Raw genomic sequence first — 19,293 nt, 5'->3', positions numbered from 1 at the left:
GGACACTTGCTGGCCAGGGCCATGAGGGGTTAGCAGAAGACTGAAGAGGTGGCTTTCCCTGCTTCTGAGATTGGCTCACTCTAGAGATGCCAGGAGGGAGGCGGGGTAACGAGAGAGGAGGAGGAGACTGGAGAGGAGCTGAAGTCCTGGTGGAGGTGCTGTCCTCTACCTGTCGTCCGCTGTGACCCCAGGCTCGTCCTTCACGAAGTCCCAGGTGCCATGTGCTCTGAGGCAGCCTGGGAACTGCTGGGCCCTCACAGGGCGGTCAGAGTCTCTGCGTGAAACATGCTCCCGAACATCTCCTGTGGGGAAGGAAAGGGGAGTTGAAGGAGCTGCTTTAGAATGGCTGCAACCAAGAGGTGACCTTATGGACTCCTGGCCAGAAAGCAGCATTGTGAGTGAGTGTGTATGTGTGTGTGTGAGGGTTTGAGTGAGTGTGTGAGGACAGGTGAGAGGCAGGGTCGGCCTAAGAGAAGAATGGGTCCAGACGTGATAGGAGAAGATGCTTGGAATCCAGTTTGGAGTGTCCTCTGTTGTGCTGTGACCTTCCAGATGTCCCTCCCCTTAAAAATTTTTTTAATTGATTTTTTTTTTTTTTTTTAAGAGAGACAGAAGAAGGGATGGGGCGGGGGCGGGGGAGAGAAAGAAATACTGACTTGTTGTTCGGCTTATTTATGCATTCATTAGTTGACTCTTGTATGTGCCCTGACTGGGGATATCAGGACAATGCTCTAACCAACTGAGCTATCTGGCTAGGGCTGCCCCTCTTTTTTCTGGCTGATAAACTATTTTGGAACATGCTGGAGATTCCATGGGGGCCTAGCGATCAGCCTGCAAATCTTCGTGGCTCTTGCTGCATTTCTTGTCCCCTGCATGTCATCAGCACTCCCAGAGGCGTGCTCAGAGGACCGTGGAACCCAAGCCCACAAAGAATGGGAGGAAGCATGAAGTTAGATGCTACTTCTGTCTGGTTTCTTTTAGTTCAGCATTGCGGTAGTGCTACTCTTCATGTCGGGACCGCAAGGTCCTATGGAGATATTAACTCCTCCCATCTGCATAGCTCTTCGCCTTTAAGGCCTGTCCACATGCAACAGTATTTGTCCCACGAGCATTTGCACCCTTAGAATTCATCTGACCCTACCAGGTATGTTTCCTAAGGGCAGGGGTCTTTGTTTAGTCCACGGCTGTATGCCCACCCTGAAACTGTGTAGGCAAGCAGTAGGCGCTCCATAAATATCTGCTGAATTAATGAAAGAACAGTTACTCCCCTGCTAATCTTGTGAGTAGACGGCACAGGTGTTACCCACATTTCCCTCATTTTGCAGTGATGAAAACTGGGGCTTGGTGTTGCTATGTGGTTGCCCAGGATCACGTGGTTGATGTGTTGGAGAGTTAAGAATAGATGTTCGTTCTCTAGGACTAGGTCCAGTGCCCCCCCCCCCCCCCCGCCTTTCAGGGAGTGAGAAGAATTAAGATCTGCTATTAAAAGAAAGGTGAGAAAGAAACGCTGTTGACTTCAAGATGACCATTCTGGCCTGGAGGTGAGAGCTCCCGCTGAGCACCTTGGATCTGAGAGTCTCCCTTCCCCGCCTCCCCCACCCCTCCACCCCTTAGCTCACCTGCTCTAAGTCCCAGTAGCTGGAGGTCTCCTCCTCCTCATCGTATAAGGAGATCTCAGGGTCCACTGGGGCCTAGGGAGGGAAAACCAGAGCAGAATGAGCTCCCTGACTAAGCCACAAAGCCTGGTGCAAATGGCAGGCTTTCAGTGACACCGCGTTTTCTGACTCAAAACTGCTCTCCTGCCCCTTGCCTTCCCTCCCTCCCCTGCTTCACAAAATATAGCCGGACTCTGCCTGTACCTGGCCAGCTGCCTGACTTTGGGAATCTATGTCCCTCTGTTTCCTCATCACACTCACTTTGCTGCTTTGAAAAGGGTGTGGTGTGATTTAGATGTATAAATATATTCTGTAATATGTAAATATATTACATATAATATACATTATTTTAAATATATAAACTGTAATAACTGGATGTTATTTGTACAATAACAAGTGAGAAGGATCCTTCCAGAATTGTCCTTTTTGCCGTGCGGACAGGGTTTATTAACTGTGCTCCTGCATAGTTTCTCTCTACGTGTCAGGGGCGGGAGCCAAGGTCCTGTGTTTTCCTGGGCAGTCTCTCAGCACTCAGAACAGATGGCTTCTCTGTCATCAGTCTCTTAAAGCAAAGAGCAAATGGTTGTTCTCAGGCCAGAAAAGGCTTTCCGATGACCCACGGATGTCAGGATAGGGCTTTATCAAGGGCTGGGACACAGTCTCGGGAGGTCAAGGACAGGGCTGAGCTGGGAGGGGACTCTGGGAGGTTGGGGGTTGCAGGGAAGGCCTGGGCAGGGACCCCAGTGGGGTGGGCTTTTTCTGCCTCCCCAGCTTCATGGAATCCTAGACAGTGTTATTTGTAGCTCATTTGCATACCACTTACTGAGCTAGTAAATTAAATGTCAAGAAACTGAGACAAAACTCGGACCCAGTTTCTTCATTCATCACCAGCCTGAAATCTGCAAGCTCTGATAAATTAAAACAGGCAGGCTTCCTCCTCTCCCTCCCCCAAAGCCTCTTCTAGTGAGGAGGGGGAGTGAGCAAAGAAAACTGGGCATAACCAATATGCTTTGGGTGTTTGGGGACCTCGACATGAAATTTTTTTTTTTCTTCATTTCTTTCCTTTTTGTTTTCTTATCTGTACATTAATATTCATAAAAGATTTTATAATATACAAAGCACTTTCAAGTGATATAAAGAATATAACTATCATTCCTAAAACAAAAACAAAAGAAAAACCCTTTGAGGTAGGTAATGTTTGTTTTGGGTGTCCATTCCACAGGGAAGGAAACTGAGATTCAGAATTGGTTTTGGAACACCAAACTTCTCCAGTGTTCTTTCTAATGCCCCCTGGTCCTGCTATTTCAGTGTCCTGGGGCCTAGGATTCCCCAGGTGCCCAGATATTACCCCTTGGAAGTCACATCCTGGGGCCACTTCTCTGGCATTTGCCTGGGCAAAGAGGACTGCGTCGTGTATGCTGGGAAAGATGTGGTTGCGCTCTAGACACCCATCTTCAAAGACGCCTCCATGGCTAATGTCGTTGTACACCTGGGCTGGAAGGAAAAGACCACCTTCAGGAAGATGACAGTCATTGTGGCTTGGAGCTGGCGGTGGGGGTGAGGGAGGCTGGGGAAAGGAATGGAGAGAGAGGACTGAAGGTTGCTCTCCTGGCCTCAGAGGGCTGTGGCATTGGCCTTGCAATATCAGTTCTGGACAGCAGAGGGCAACATGAGCTCGAGGATGCTGAACCTTCAACCCATGGTAGAAGGAAGTAGTTTGATTCAGGGAGTTGGTACTTTGTGGTCATTCAAGAGGGAAACACTAAAATGTTCATGAGAAGGCTGCTGCCAATTCTATCCTCTGAGGGTCCATCCTTCCTCCTGCTTACCCAGGACTTTCCTGCAACTTCCAGTGTGTGGTGGAGCTCTTACTAGTACCAAATCTTAGAGCTGATTTCCTGAGGAGTGTCAGTGAGGTGGGAGGAACCCTCTGGCCTAACTCTGGAGCACATGCACAGCCCGTCATTGCCATCACAGATTCTCTCTCCCCGGGCAGGGCCTCCATCAAGCCTGGGCCTGCCTTAGGCCAGTTCTGAAGTTGGATAGGCCCCCTGGAAGGGCTCTGGTCCTCTGTGGTGAACGGGGTGTGCGAGTAGGTATCCCTTCACACTCTCTTGTGTGTCTGTGTTCTTGCTATGTGTTCATGTCCCTGAACTCTATGTGGATGTGAAAGTCCACTGCTCTGTGGACACATCCTCTGGTTGTGTATGTGCCCTTTGGAAATTGTGTGCATATAAAACTGCATATCTGCATTCCCTGAGTAGTAATGGTATGTGTGTTTTACTATTCATGAACTTTCAGATTTAGAGAAGACCCCCAAATTCATCTAGTCAACCTCATTTTACATAGGTGACAACTGATCCCTAGGCAGAGAAAATGACTTGGCCAAGGACATATGGCAAATTAGTGGAGGGGAAAATTAGAATCCTAGCTGTCCTTTAACTCCATGGTCTCCCACTCTGCTGTTGAGATCCCTGGGAGGTTTACGTAGTCTGGCCAGTGTCTTCTGACTTCTGTCCGAAGCTCTTATGAGCAGGCAGTAGTTGGGGGAATATGTGGGTGCTCTCATCTCTACCCCCTTGTTCAGCATCCCTCCAACCTGTTCCCACCTCACCCCCTCGCCAATGTTTCAATCTCCAAATGTCCTGCCTCTCTTACCATGAATGTTCACCAAGAAGACTTTCACACCAATCTTCCCGTAGGTGGAGCTCAGCTAGAAGTGTCAGGATAGGGAGACAAAAGGAAAGGAACGTTCTGAGTGCCTCTCAGAAGTGATTCGCAAAACCCACTCTGGAGGGGAAGCCAAACAAGTAAGCATCCCTGAGAGCCCCGCAGCCAAAGGCAAAAATAGCAGCAAAGCACACCACTCCTCGCTGGAGTGTGGGCTGAAGGCTTCTCTGAAAGCAGGGAGGAAGTGGGGCTCTGCCAAGGAGGCGGGCACTTAAAGTCACCAGGGCCCCTTCTGATGGGGCCAGATCTTTCTTTCAGTAGCTTAGATTCCCAGACTCTACCTCTTTCCTGACTTTGTGGCTTCAGGCAGGAGTTGCAAGGGAGGCCCAACGCCCACGAGAGGCTAGGGCTTCAGCCAAGGCCCACCAGGACTTCAGGTCCAGGCCCAGGAAGCAGGCTGAGCCCCCAGCTGGGGATGGAACTTTCCATGCACCTGCCCAAGGGTGATGTCAGCCTTTATACTCTCTGTTCCCCTCTACTCTCCTCGTTCTGAACCAGCTCTGAGGTTGGCTGACTCAACCCTTGGAGGTGGTCGCCGAAAAGTTGTCAGATGAATACATTTATTCAAGCTGTCCCATGGGCTGCCCGAGTGGCCAAGGATTTAAGGCACTGATATTATTTCTTCCCTCCTAGTCTCCTGGAACTGGCTGCTGCTAGAGTATCTGGGTGAGTGTGGGAAGGGACAGCAGACCATAAACAAGGGCCAAACTGGACTCTACTCAGAGGACCCTGGGGTGGCTTCCTGGTGGCCTGAGAGGGAACTTGGGATGGCCTTTGGTAGTGAGGGGTACGACCAGCAGGGCCTGGACCTCAGGTCTCCCTCTCCAGCCACTAATTGTCTTGGGCTGTCTGGGCCTGCTCTGCACAGAGAGCATCTTGTCCTGGTCACATCTGAGAGAAACAGATCCTAAGGGACCTTGAGTCTTGTTGGCATATGTCCTTCCTCAGCTTGTTAGAATGAATGCTCCAAGAAATGGAGAGCGTGAGAGCAGAGTAAAAGTGTGCGTGGGGGTGACCAGTGCTCCCTCTGCCTAACGGCCTCACCTTGGCCAGGGCTTTGATGCCCATTAAGTCCACAAAGCTGACTCCACTCATGTCGAGGATGAGGGTGTGGAAGGTGAGGAAGGGCGGGACGCTGGCCAGCACATCAGTGGGCTCACTGGGAGTCTCAGCAGGGGCCGGTGGCTCACAGTGGGGAGCTGGGGGGCCGTCAGGGCTGAAAGTGATGTAGGACACGCTGGCACCATTAGCAGGTGCTTGGTTGTTGTTGGGGTCAGTCGGGGAGGGGTTCTCAAAGTCCTGCTGGAGTTCCTGCAGGGAGACAGTCTAGGGGGGAGGGATGGGAGATCAGCAAACTGAATGAAACTTTGCTGTGGCTCAAGCAGGGCCAAGGAGAATCACTAAACTTGATTATGGTGAATACAAGCCCCAAAATCCTCACGGGAGAGGCAACTCCCAAAGCCCCTTGCTCAGGCGGGGGCTCCTGTTTGGTCTCTCACAACCCAGACAAAGTTGGAGGATCCTTCTAAGAGAGTCACTGAAGCCACAGCCTACTTTATTGTGGGAAAGAGCCCTTTGAAAATAATCGAGCCCTTTTTTGCATTTGTCCGTGCCTGTCTGTTTCTCCCTGTACCCCCCACACCCGTCTCCACATGCTGCTCTGGGTTGGATGGGTACCCTGGGAAATTCACTGCTGTTCCCCTCCTGGGGTTGTTCATAAGTCCATGGGTCATATCCTTTCTTAAACAGAGAATGAGGGGACATGGGAGCTTGCATCCCCTCACCCAAGGATAAGAATGGCCAGTGACCACCAAGCAATGTCCACAGAGACTTTTGTCTTTGCCTTGAAGGGTGCTGGGAGGAAGCGCACCAGGGTGCAAGATCAGAGAGGGCAGGGGAGAGAGCATGGGCTGTCCCTAGCCTCAGCTCACCTTGGTTTTCATAAATAGAGACTTCCTCTGTTGCGTGGGCATCAGTCTTCCCTTCTCCTGCTTCTTGAGGTACTTTTGCTTGGCCAGCAACACTTTCTGGGGGTCCATACCTGTCTGTAGGGAAAGAGTCAACAGGTTTGACCTCTACTCTCTTTGGAAGCTTGCCCTTGGCTCCCAGGCCCCTTTCTTCCATCTTCTTTCCTCTCTGTCCAGCCTTTCTCATCACCAGAGGACTGAGACTTACCTTGGCAATGACCTTCTGCCTGAAGATCTCCGAGTTGGCAAAGTAGAGAGGAGAGCAGTAAGTGACGATCTTAACCCCCTGGATTTCCTGGACCTGTGACAGGGAGACTGAGTTCAGGTGGCAGAAATGTCTTTATTGATTTTTATTTTTATTTTTAAAAACCCCTCTTCTACTTGGGGTGGGGGAAGGGCAAAAGAAGATGTTCATAAGCTTGGATCACCCACCCTATTGTAGGTCTTGGGATTCACATAAATGTCCATGTCCATCACCTGGGCCAAAGCATAGCCATTTCGACTGGATAAAGAAGAAAAAACACAAGTGAGTGCTAGTAGTGAACAGGCCTGGGGCGGTGCTGGGGTTGGGGGCTGGGGCAGAGGCAGGGCAGGAGAGGGTCCCTTCCTCACCCCTGGGATGCTGAGCTTGTCCTCCTGCACTGGAGACGCATGCTTGGTGGCTGAGCTATAACCAGAGGGATGACAGGCCCTTGACATAGCTCCCAAACTGGGGCTTAGCAGGGAGAAGGGGTGGAGGTACACATGGTGACAAGTTTAAGTGGCCCTAAAATCACCACTTCCTGGTCTTGAGTTCTCCAGAAGAGAAGGCAGGGTTTCCCTAACATTTGGCATCCTTCTTACCCTGGCCTGGATCCCCTGGAATGTTCTATGTAGTTTTGTTGGAAGGACACAGCATGTGTCCTCTGGTCTCATATTCCCCTAGAGTGGGGTCCCATTTGATCTGCTGTCTGGAAGTACCTTTGGAAGGACACTGATCCTTACCCACCTGCTCTTCTCCTACTTTCTCTGGTCCCCAGCCCTCCAAGACCACAATGGCTTCCTCTGGGGTTTTCAGGATATGGGAAGTCAGATAGCCCAGCCTGCGCCCATAGTCCTGCCTGGGTTAGGCTCTCCTCAGGCCTGGCAGCACCTCCAGTGCCAGGCCCAGAAGGCTGCAGGGTACGGTGGCTGGGCCAGGCCTGGGCATGGGGCAGGGACTGTTACTTACAACTGGGTCTGGAAGACCACAACCAGGATGGAGAAGGCGACACCCACCGCCACGCCGTAAGGCAGGCTCAAGAAGAAGGAGGAGAGGAAGCTCACCACCCAGACACACTGTGAGGAAAGAGATGTGAAAGTAGGCCTGGGAAGAAAACTGCCTCTTTCAGGAAGTCTTTCTGGATTTGCCAAGGCTATTCTCTGCTAGCACAACCCAGACCCACCCTTCCATTTTCATGCCATTTTTGCACGGTTTTATGTTTTGGTTACATTTGTCCATTTCCCTTAGATTGAGTGTGGCTCCCTGATCTTGTCTGGTTTTTAACAGACAAGTCCGGCACACACAGGTCTTAGAGGGTGCAATAATAAGAGCAAAAGTCTAGGGTCAGTCCTGAGCTCCAAGTTTCGTTCTCCTACTTCCTAGCTATGTGAGCCTTAGGTGCCTAATCCACGGGGGGGATAATAATACCTCCTTCATGAAAGGATTAACAAGTTAAGAAACATAGAGGTCCTAGCCTAGTGATGGGCACCCAATGGGTGATCAATAGACTTAGTTCCCTTTCTCTATCTACTAAGCTATGTATGCCCAACACAGGCTTAGCAATGCTTCCTGGCTTGACGGCCTGGGGCCTGGTGGGTGGGGGCAGAACTGAATTCCATTTTGATGGTTGCCCCCTATGGTCCTTTAGAGTTTCCCAAATTTCTCAAAGGAACATAAATCTACCCAATTTCTGTAGAGAATTGTGAGGATCAGATGGGAACCCAAAGCACTTTGACTATTTGGGACTAATTGCCAAGCCAGGGATCACTGGGATGGGGTAAAAGCAACAAATTGGTGGGCTGGGAATTGGGACACGGTTTTTCTCCTTTCCTCACCTCTCACTCACTCACTCACTGGGGGACTCCAGGTGGACCACTCACTTCTCTGGCTCCCCTAGGAGACAGTATAGCCCAGAGGCTTGGAATCCAACACTTGGAGTTCTAATCCTGACCCTGCCACTTACTACATCTGTGGCCTTTGGTGAGTTACTTAACCTCTCTGAGCCTTGGTTTCATCATCTCGAAAGGAGATTAGCAAGTCCTCTCTCAAAGGTTATGGTGAGGCTTAAGTAGGGATAATGCTGTGTCGTCAATATGTGGTAGCCTCCTTCCTATTGCCCAGCAGAAGATATGGTGAGAACGTGACTCATCATAACATAAGTCATGTTTGGAGAGTGTTCTATGGTCACATGGTGCTTTCCCATTGTGATCTCATTTAATCTTCAGAACCAGTGTGTGATGCAGCCACGACCGTCACCCCCATAACAGATGAGGAAATAGAACTCCAGAGAAGTCTGGTACTCCCTTAAGACTCTGCTCTGCTGGCTTTATGTTCTAGGGGTTTTGTTTTAAGCTACTTATTTTTGCTTTTTTTTGGAACTATAAATTAAAAAAATAATAGCTAGGTATTATTATTATTAAAATAATAATTGAGCACAACATACAATTTGGACTTTGTGTTCCTTTCTTGTATGGTCTCATTTCTTCCACATAAGCAACCCTGAGGGTAGGGAGTATAAAATATCCATTTCACAGATGAGGAAGCTGAGACTCAGAGAGGTTAAAAGACTTGCTATTGACTATGGAGCCTGTGAATGTCTGAGTTAGGATTTGAACATAGGGTGCCTCACGCTAAAGCCTGAACTCTTAGCACTTGGCAATGCCGATCACAGATCAGCTAACCAGAGAGATCATTCACAGGAGAAGTGACAGGGCCGTGAGGTCGGAGAAGGGGGCAGGGCTCAGACAGGTACCCAGGGGCTGCCCAGTACCTACACAGTCCAGCTTGTTTTTCCTCCACAGGTAGTAGGGGTCGGCAAGTTGCTTGAGGGAGTTCTTGAGGTTGACAGCTATCAGGGCTCCTAGCACAGACTAGGGAAGCAGAACATTGTTCCTGTCACTGGGGTGTCCCCTTCTTGCTGCCCTTCCTACAAACACACTTGACCCTGGAGCCTGGCAGGACAGAGCTGGAATTCTAGAACATTTCCCGGCAGAGCTCCCAGATCTCTGCACTCAGGCTTAGGATTGGAAAGCACAGGTGCTGGAGCCATGGGGCCCATCCTGGTCCCTCTTCGCCCTTCCCCTCTCCTCTCACACCCAAATGGCCCATGGCTAGAGCCTTCCCATGCTGGTGCTCACGGGCACTTGTCAGCAGACTGGGGAATCAAATCAACTGTTTGGAGGCTGGAGCCTGGGTCCAGCCCTGAACTTGTGAGCTGTACCACCCCAGGAGCATCACTTAGACTCTCGCAGCTTCAGTTTCTCCCACCTGTAAAATGGGGAGAGTAAACCCATGTTGTCTACTACACAGGTTGTGACAATCTGTAAAGCGCTGCATAACTCTTAGGGGTTGCTCGCACTGGAGTCTTTTGCTGGCCTCTGCTCTCCTGCTGGGCTCTTACCTTGGGCAGAGGGTACAGATAGGACCCCAGGACCAGCATGGTGATCATCACCACCAGAGATACACACAGGCTTGCCACCTGTTCAGAGAAAGAGTTGGGAATAGAGAGTATTGCTCTTGATTTGTTTCCAGTAGATGCCTTTGGTGGAGTGGAGACTAGGGAAGAGAGAGGAAGGTGGGAGAAGCAGCTGGCCTGGCTTGCAGGTTTCTGAGATTCTCTGGGCAACTGTTCTGTTCCCCTCCCCCTCTCCCCTGGTATAGTGCTCACCTGGGATTTTCCTCCAGCTCCATCCACAGCCAGAGTGACGGAGAGAGCACAGCAAATGACATGGATTTTAAAGAAAGAGCCAAAGAAGTTGCTGCAGCCTAGGGCGATCATCTCCTGTGGCGACAAGGGCAGGATTGGGTGCTGGGGGTGTGGGGACAGGGTGGCAGGGAGTGGACCAAACTGAGTTAGCCATTCAAGCTGGGTTTTGGGCCTAAGACCTGACCTACTCCTATAAAGCCATCCACTCCCAATCAAGCAGAGGTCAGCTCCTGGGATCAGAGACCCTCTCCCCACTGGCAGGCAGCCTTCCTCACCTCAGTCCAGAGCCCCAAGATATCTTTTGCCAGGCTTCTTGGGCCTTGGCCCATCCGGTTCAGTCCTGTCAGGGGTAGCTGGACCTACCTGGTTAGAATCCACGTCATAGCCGTGCTTGCTCGCCAGGGTCCGGCCCACAGCCAGGTTGATGACATAGCCCACGATAGCCAGGGAGAAGGCTGTGCCAACCATGTCCTTCCACTGAGAAACCACAGGCAACACAGGAGTAGGGAACCTGCCAAGGAGCCAGAGAGGAGGCAGGGCCCAAGGGTGTGAGGAGAGGGAGGGTACCGAGTCCTTCAGCAACTCGCAGGGACCAGCAGAGCCCCACTGTGTGCCAGGGTCTCACGTGGTTACCCTTTCGATCTGAGTCCTCAGTACAACACTGTAGGCCATCACTCCCATTGACAAAATAAGAACTGGAGGCTTAGAGGCCTGGCTTGTTCAAGGTCACAGAGCCAGTAATTGGCACAACCTTGTTTGTTCACACCCAGATTCTGGACCCTTTACACCTACTAGCCCCCAGAGTTGTGAACATCACCCTCCCCTCCCCTGCTCTGCAGCACAGCATTGCCTGAGCCCTTCCAGGGCCCAGTTTGCTGCCTGGCACAGAATGGATGCTTAATGAATTTGGTTTATCCAATGGCTTCCTGTCCACATGGATAAAAAGAGTCAATGCATTAGAACAGGGCAAAGAGCCAGATAAAGGCTGATCTAAGAGGCGTTGCTTTAACAGCATCCATCGAATACTTCTGGGGTGAGTGTGGCAGTTAAGACTGTTCATAAAACAGCCAGCCTTGCCCCGTGTGGCTCTTCTCATAATAAGTAATAGTAGCAATTCATAGCTGGTCAGTGTCATAGGGTTTATAATGCACTGTCATAGGGTTCCTCTCAGCTCAGCCTCTGAGCCCAGGCCTCGCTGGGGAGTGCGGTGGGGTTGGCATCACACTTTCCAGCCCCCTGGACTCACCCATGTTGGATCTCGCCCACGATCTGCATGTGATATTTTTTGGGCATCTTACAGCCCCCGGAGATAGCTGTTGCCACCACCACCTGCAAACCCCAAAGCGGAAAATGGGGACTGGCTCAAAGTTGGGGTCAGTGCAGGGCTCTCTCCCAAGCCTCCGTTTTCTCTGGGACCCCAAATCCCACTTGCCTGCCTCTTTGAGGGGGACGACCCCAAGGAATAGGAAGAGAGTCAAATTCAGGGGGATGGAAAGGATTCACCCTGGACTTCATGCTCTACTGGCTGACACTGGAGGGGGTTGAGGGTGCGTAGGGGCTCCCTGGCCCTGGCTGGAGCTGGATGCCTCTTCTCATGGCCTCTCTTTCCTGGCCCTCAACGCCCAGCCCCAGGCCAGGTCCTTACCACAATCATCTCAGTAGGGATGGGGAAGCGGATCTTGTGCATGTAGCGAGCGTTGAGCTCCTTCACCAGCACCAGGAACACACCACTAATGAGGGCGAAGATGAGCGAGGCGATGTTGGTGTGGGGGAGGTTTTTGCAAATGTCAATGAAGGTCTGGTGGAGAGAGCATCATGCCTATGGGCTCCCACCCTTTCTTCCCACACCACCTCCACCACTGGATGTCTGACCCCATGAAGGGATATTGTCAGTGCTCATGGAGGCACGCCAAAGCAGAACCTGGACCGTGGTCAGGAACACTATACCATTTTCCACTGCCTTCTCCCAAAGGGCACGTCTGGAGCTCATGCTGGGATAGGCATGTTGATTCCCTTTCTCTTTCTCTAGAAGGAGGAGGGATCATGAAAGACATAATGAAGGACTTCCCAGGCAGTGGAAGGGGGAACTGATGAAGAGTGTACCTCTCCTTTTCTGCAAGGATTAACCACAGAGAACCTTACCCAGCCCTCGAGGTCGTGCATTTGACCCTCCCTCTTAATGTGAGAACCCTCTCAGCATCCTCTCCTAACACCGGGACAGCTGGCCCTTGCTTGAGAGCATCTCATGATGAGAAGTGTACAACTACTTCAAAGAGTGAGGTTGGCTGTTGTGTTAGCTTGAGCCCCTCCCCATTCGCAAGGCACAGTCCTGGACTCACAAAGACGATGGACCCTGGGCCTGTGTAGGAGGGGATGGTCAGTCCAAAGATGTACTTGAGCACCGAGATCAGGATCTGCAGACCGGCAGCCGTCATGAAGCCCCGGATGAAGGACTCGGAGAGGTAGATGGCCACAAAGCCAAACTGCATGAAGCCCAGGCCCATCTGGGGGAAGGGGGGGGGGGAATGACCAAGAGGGTCAGCAGCTCCCACACCTGCCTGACCCAAACCCAGGGCTGGAGTTCTGTGCAGCCCTGGGCAGCAGGAACTCTGGGGAAATGAGTCCTTCCGGACCTTGTCTTGCTCTTTACTGTGACCGCAGAATTTTGGTCCCTGAAGGACACTGGCCTCTTTGTCACCCCACCTCTCTGGCTTTAGTTTCCTCATCTGTAAATGAAACTTGTCCTCCCTCAGTGTTTCCTTTGTCAGTGGATGACACTGCCATCCACCCAGTTGGCCAACCAGTACTGTGGGAGTCATCTCTCCCTCACCTCCCACACCCTATCTGTAACCAAAGCCCAGTCAATTTTGCTCCTGGCAAGATGTTCCTCAAGTCCACCCCTATCTCAACAGTTTTCTCCATGGCCACCACTGGGCTAGGCCCCCAGCACTCTTGCCTGCCTCTCTGCATATCCCCAACAGGTTCTCTGCCTTGATTCTGATCCACCTACCACCCATCGTCTTCTCCATAGCCCAAATTATCCTTGACTGCCAATTGGACACAAAGCAACTACCTAGGGGACAGACTTCAGATCTCATTGTCTATTCCATGTCTACCTTTCTGGCCTCTTCTCTGGCCCATCCCCAAAGGCCCGCTGCCCTCCAGACCCACTATACCCCTTGCCTTGCCATTCCTGGTCAGTTTGCCCTCTCTAAGGCCATAGTGTTCTGGGGGTAAGTTTTCTCTGCCTGGACCGTCCTTGCATGCCTCATTCATTTGCTTACTGGCCAACTGCTAGTCCTCCCTTAAGACTCAGATCACCCCCTCTCTTTGAGGAGAGGTCTTTCCTGACTCTTTTTGGTGTTCCCACAGCTATTTGTACATAGCTCTATTATGCTGCTTATCTCAATGCCCACAAATTTATCTGTTGACATGGCTACTTCCTCTGTTGGACTGGGAGCTTCTGGAGAATTGGGCCTCTTTCTTACTTATCTGTTATCCCCAGGGCCTAGCCCAGTTCCTGGCACAGTGAAATAACTAAGAAACATTAACTGAATGAATGAATGAATGAAAGGTGCCTCTCAGTTTGCTTCCTGCTCTGGCATTCTGTTAGGCTGTGCTTCACAAAACCTAGCAGAGTCCTTTGCATGTGGCGAAAAGGAAATTTATGCTGTGCAGGTGATGCTGTGGCTTGGAGCAGAGGAGGCTGGAGGGGCTAAGGGGGTGTCAGGAAATAGAAGGACTGTGCTGGCAGAGAGCTGGCTCTGGAAAGGGAGTGGAGAGAGGCTGCGAGTCTGTGAGACAGTCCAAACTCAGGACAGATTTATTAAGTCTGAATGCTGGTCTTATGGACCTGCTGGAGGGAGGTGAGGAGGTATCTAGCTTTTCTAAGTTTTTGGTAGCCCTAAGAATGGAGAAGAGGGAGGAGGTAGAGCCCTAAATCAGCTTTAACATCAAAGCTGGGTCTTTGAGTCAGGGACAGGGTGGTTTAATGCTCTCCTGGCCAGGGCCCTGGCAGGGATTTGGCCATCCCCCTCACCTGGATGACGGCAGTCAGGCAGGCTAGTGTCGCTGACACGTGCAGCCTCTCCGCATCCATGGCTGCTGTGTCCACATAGCTCTCATTGGTAGCATTGTTGTAGACCTTGAATTTTGACTCTGGGGCCAGCTGCAGACAGATGTTACCCACCAGGATACTGATAACAGCAAAGGTACCTGTGGTGCCCCACCCAGCCAGCAAAAGTCAGAGGCTTGGACCAAACTTACAGAAACCATCAAGGGGCCCAGGATTGCTCCCTGATCCCCAAGGGGATGGAGCCCAAGGCCTCCAAGGCTTCTCTCCAGCATATCACCACTCCCATCTGACCATGATCTACACTTCTCACGGTGCTTTCATCTCAACTGTTAATATTATTTTATTGGACACGTGAGGAATCAAGCTTGGAAATACAAGCAGAACCCAACCCAGAAACAGGCCTTGTGACCAGGCCCTTTTTCTCTATCTCACTTAGTACCAGAGAACTCCAAATGTCCCCCGCAGTGGCCTGCTGAGACCAGCCTGGGGGCTAGAAGGTAATTTCTCACAGCTGTTTAGCACTTTATGGCACACAGTTCATTTTGTTCCACCAAGTTTTCCCCACATTCCAGGGAGGAAGGCAGAACAAGTAATGCTGACTGAGCTCGCAGAAGCTAAGAGGTTTCTCCAAGGTCACAGAGGACCTGGGACTGACACAGTGACGGTCCCTCAACAACCACCCGGCTCCAACTAGAGAATGCAGATAGAAAATCACCCGAACCCCTTTTCACACCGCCTGTCCTCCGGCTCACCTGGCACCATCTGGTGTATGCCCCCCAGGAGGAAGTAGGTCAGCAGGGGGAAGAAGGAAGAGTAGAGGCCGTTGACGGCGGGAAGGTTGGCTAGAAGAGCGAATGCCATGCCTGCAGAGGACGGGAGATGAAGGCTTAGGGGCACGTGGGTTATGGAGGCCACAGAAGGTGGGAGTGGGAGAGGAACAGGCCTGGTTGAGAGGACCCCTCACCTTGTGGCACTTGGATGGATCCACCGCTGAGGCCGCCAAGCAGGTCGGGGACGATGTAGTCTTTGATTTTGTACTTGGGGAGCCAGGAGAGCACAGGGAACAGCCCAAACACCACGGTTTTGATCTTGGCAGAGGAACATCTGGAGGGCAAAGGGGCAGATTTCCAGTCAGCGCTGCCCCAGCTTGGACTCAGTATCCTGTCACTGGTCATTTATTTGTTCAAAATTCACTCAGAATATGGTGAGCACCCATACTGAACAGCGTGTAAGATACTGAGAAGAAAAGGCAGAAGCTTTCTCTTGAGAGCCATCCGCATGCCCTGTGCATAGCTGGAGGCCCCTGACTGGTGCTGCCGCGGGAAGTCTACCAGACTTGGCCTAAAGGCATGACTTTCACGGTGGCTTAACCTCCCGATGTGTCAATTCCAGCCCCCATCTCGGTTGGCCTCTCTCCAGGAAAGGCTTCCCTGAGTTCCTGTCTGATGGAACACAGACCCAGCCTCCCTGTCCGGGCTTCTTAGCTCCACGGGTGCCCTGTGGCTGATGGCTTCCTTTTGGTCTCTCTCCCACGAAACGGCAAACCCACAATGGTCTGGCTCTCTTGTTCATTTCTGTATACCTTGTGCATACATTGGGGTGCTTCATAAATATATGTTGAATAAATGAATGGATAAGGGAAAGGATGAGCTGGTATTGAAACTCAGTCTGTCCGAGTGTATTTACAATAAACTGTCTGTGCAGACGAAGTATATACATTGTGTGGCAAAAGTAGGTTTACAGTTCGCATGGAAGGCTAAGACAATCATTAGTAAATAATAACACAAGAGTAAACTCTCTGTTTTGCGTACTCACAACTGTAAACCGACTTTTGCCCACCCCTGTATTGCTAAACGCATTTTACAGATATAGACTCACCATTATCTTTCCAGTAGTAAATGCCATCCATTTGCTTACCCAAAGCTCTAGTTACTAGGGGACCTGAGTGGGGATCTTTTCCCTCCAAGGATCCTCGGTAAAAAGAAGGAATAGGTTATAGGCTTACCGCTAAACCTTTCCATGAAAAGTGACTATGATCTCACTGTAAAAATTCAAACAGTACAAAAAAAAAAATAGAAAGAAACTCAGTCTGAGTAGGGGCTGCTGCCATCTCTCTTAGAATTCCCTCCAAAGGAAGGCTCCATTGTCCCTGCAGGGTGTGCCTCTGTGGACCCACCATCCTTCATGTGCGATGACGCCAACACCAAGTTCTTTCCCCTGTTAATTCATCGGGGGAGGAAAACACGGGGAGCTGCTCATTGGTCAACGCCGGGCGGGGAGAGTTGATCCCTGCCCTGTTTGTTGAACACCTCCAGGTCCTTTCATAGAAACTCGGGAGCGGTAGGAACAAGGGCCTACAAACTGGAGGGTGACAGCTGGGGGATTGATGACTAGAAGAGGGTGGGAGGCATTTACTTTTCTTCTCGCAGTTGAGGGAACTCAAACACCCAGGGCCCATCTGATGACTCACTGGCCCGCTCTGATTAGGCCTCCTTTCTTGATCTTTGCTGTTGCTCAACAATAGTTTCCCTCACACTGGGTCCCCTGGATTTCACCCAAGGCTGAAATACACACAGATAATGCTTTGCGCCCTGTATAGTCTATACAGATTTCTGTCCCAACCAATGCTCCATGGAAAAGCATCACTACCCACATCTGACTCCCTAGTCTTCTCTGGGGCAGGGGGGTGCTTCTTCCATCCCTGGGATGGTGGGTGGGGGATTAGACTGGTGGTAAACAGCTTAAAGCATCTCTAAAGCCTTGTCCTAAGAGAGAACCAGCCCTGTAGGAACTCTCAGGTTTGTTTGTGGCAGGGAAAACTGGACATGTGAATAGAGAGCTGGCTAGGGAAAGAAAAACAACTCACTTGAAGGTTTGTACCTGCCCAGCCTTACTTGCAAGCCTGTCATATGTTGAGCAAAACAATCTGAAGCCTGAGAAAAGAGCTAGAAATTGATGCCAAATACCTATACAGAGGCTCCAGAAGGCAAGAGGGAAGTGGGCAGAGGGATTAGCTTTCTAGACATTCATTCATTCATTAAACAAATATTTACTGGAGCACCTTATGTGTGCCAGGCACTGTTCAGGCTCTCGTGCCAGCCTCATGGGGATTGTTAGCTCTCTACATCCCTGTATAATTTTTACCATCCAGATCTTTTAGGACAGCAGCAGATGCCCTCCTCTCTGCAGCATAGAAACAATCTAAACTTAAATTCTTTGAGCACCAAGGCTGGCAGAGCCCACCTATCCAAGGAGCACAGCTGTGGGTACAGTGCCTGGGCACTGGGCACTGAATACCTTAGCTGTAACTGGGCAGAGATGGAACCTCTGAGGAGAGGTAGGGTTGGGCCTGGGTTTTTGGTGAAAACTGAAGTGGGTGATTCCCCTGGTCTGAACCAGTTCCACCTGCATCTCCACTTCAACCATTGCCAGTGACCTCAATCCAGGTAACTGAATCAGCTGTTTCCTTCAGGGAGTGAGGAAGACTGAGCCAGCCTACAGTGGCCTGAGAGAGGCTCGCCAGAAGTCTGGGAAGGGGGAAGGTAACGCTTGTAGCCTCAGGCTTCTGGAGTGCGGGTATGGAGCACCTCATGTAGCCCCTCCTTAGAGGCAAGGCCTAACCACCCACCACCACAGTTCCAGGATCTGAGACCAGAAATAGCCCAGGGGCTGGCAGGACCACATCCTGGTAGGTACCCTCTAGGGGCCACCTTTGGGCATTCTCTGGACCAGGAAAAGGAAGGACTATCTAGGAGAAGGAGAGAACAAAGAACATGGGATGGTGGTGGCTTCAGATTTTTCTTAATAAGTTGGGGATAGGTCATCGAAGTAAGGGCTCTGATGCCCCCGGCCCCATGCTGTAGCATGCCCATCTCTAGCTCCCTTAAGAACTCAAGAAACACTTGAGTGGACTGAAACTATGGCAAGGCCTGATGCAGGGCTTTGGGGATGGTCCTGCTGAAGCTGTGGGTGGTCCTTGCTCCTATCCCCACCCTCCCTGGGAGTCTCAGGATAGGTGAAATTGCAGGATCTTCAATTCAGGGTTCCAAACTACCCATCCCCTGAGCTTTCCCGGGCTCTGTCTCAGGGATACTGCTGCAAGAGCCATGCCTGGTGCAGGAGGGGTTTAGGTGGGGAGCAGAGGAGAGGAGCCTGGGCTCTGGGTCACATTACCTGAAGGCATCGTGAAGCTTCTCTCCCAGTGGGTACGTCCGGTCCTTCTTCTCGAACTCATCGTCGAGGAGGGCGAGAGAGTACGCAGCTCTGTCTACCACGTAGCGGGGCCTGGGCTGGCTCATGTCTGGGGCATTTACAGGCTTTGGGAGAGGCAAAACGGGAGGATGGGGGGCATCCCTCCTCAGTGCCAGCTTGGGCCTTCTCTCTCTAGTCTTTGCTGCAGCAGTTTTATGCTGCTCTTCCCCGCCCCCATCCAGAAGGTGCCTCCCTTCCTTCTTTCAAGTCCTTCCACTAGACTTACTTCTTTCAGTGGCCTTCCTTCCCGGGCACTGATGATGCACACACTCCCCCTGGCTGTTTTGTTTGGCACCCTGTGACATCACCGTCATCCCCACTGAACACCAGGCAAAGAAAAGGTGGGAGTGCGAGGGCAGGAACCCAGCTGGGATTCGGCAGGTTGATTCTACCCCTTGCCTCCCCTCAAGGCCCCTGATGCCTCCCCTGGCCCCTCCCCCTCCCCAGACCTCAGTTTCACTGGCAGAAAGGCTAATACCATTCAGCCGGACAGCTTGGAAGAAACAGAGAAAACAGCCTGCCCAGGGGCAAGGGGAAGGCCAAAATGACCTCAAGGAGGCTGCTTCTTGAAGGAGACACCCAGGACTTCACCAGCAGGTTTCCCTGGGGGATGGGGGACAATGGTATGTTTGGGGAAATCAGGACGGTCGGTGCCAGCTGGCTCTCTC

At 51.4% G+C, this 19,293-nt stretch overlaps 1 protein-coding gene across 1 annotated transcript; it reads right to left on the bottom strand.

Annotated features, from left to right (window-relative positions):
- Positions 1–254: 254 nt before the first annotated feature.
- SLC26A9 (solute carrier family 26 member 9) lies at positions 255–18,672 on the bottom strand. Its single transcript, XM_016215863.2, has 20 exons — positions 18,548–18,672; positions 15,339–15,478; positions 15,127–15,237; positions 14,339–14,514; positions 12,639–12,803; positions 11,945–12,097; positions 11,546–11,628; positions 10,663–10,810; positions 10,261–10,374; positions 9,994–10,071; positions 9,368–9,463; positions 7,563–7,669; positions 6,785–6,854; positions 6,561–6,653; positions 6,317–6,430; positions 5,430–5,711; positions 4,314–4,368; positions 3,004–3,149; positions 1,620–1,691; positions 255–302 (listed from the first exon to the last, which is right to left on the bottom strand). Exons 1-20 carry the CDS (start codon positions 18,670–18,672, stop codon positions 255–257), a joined length of 2,376 nt encoding a protein of 791 aa, XP_016071349.2.
- Between the last annotated feature and the right edge of the window lie 621 nt (positions 18,673–19,293).

The sequence above is a fragment of the Miniopterus natalensis genome, chromosome 19 (assembly GCF_054644295.1).
Source record: "Miniopterus natalensis isolate mMinNat1 chromosome 19, mMinNat1.hap1, whole genome shotgun sequence".
Classification (NCBI taxonomy): Eukaryota; Metazoa; Chordata; class Mammalia; order Chiroptera; family Miniopteridae; genus Miniopterus; species Miniopterus natalensis.
This window is presented reverse-complemented; position numbering and strand designations above follow the sequence as displayed.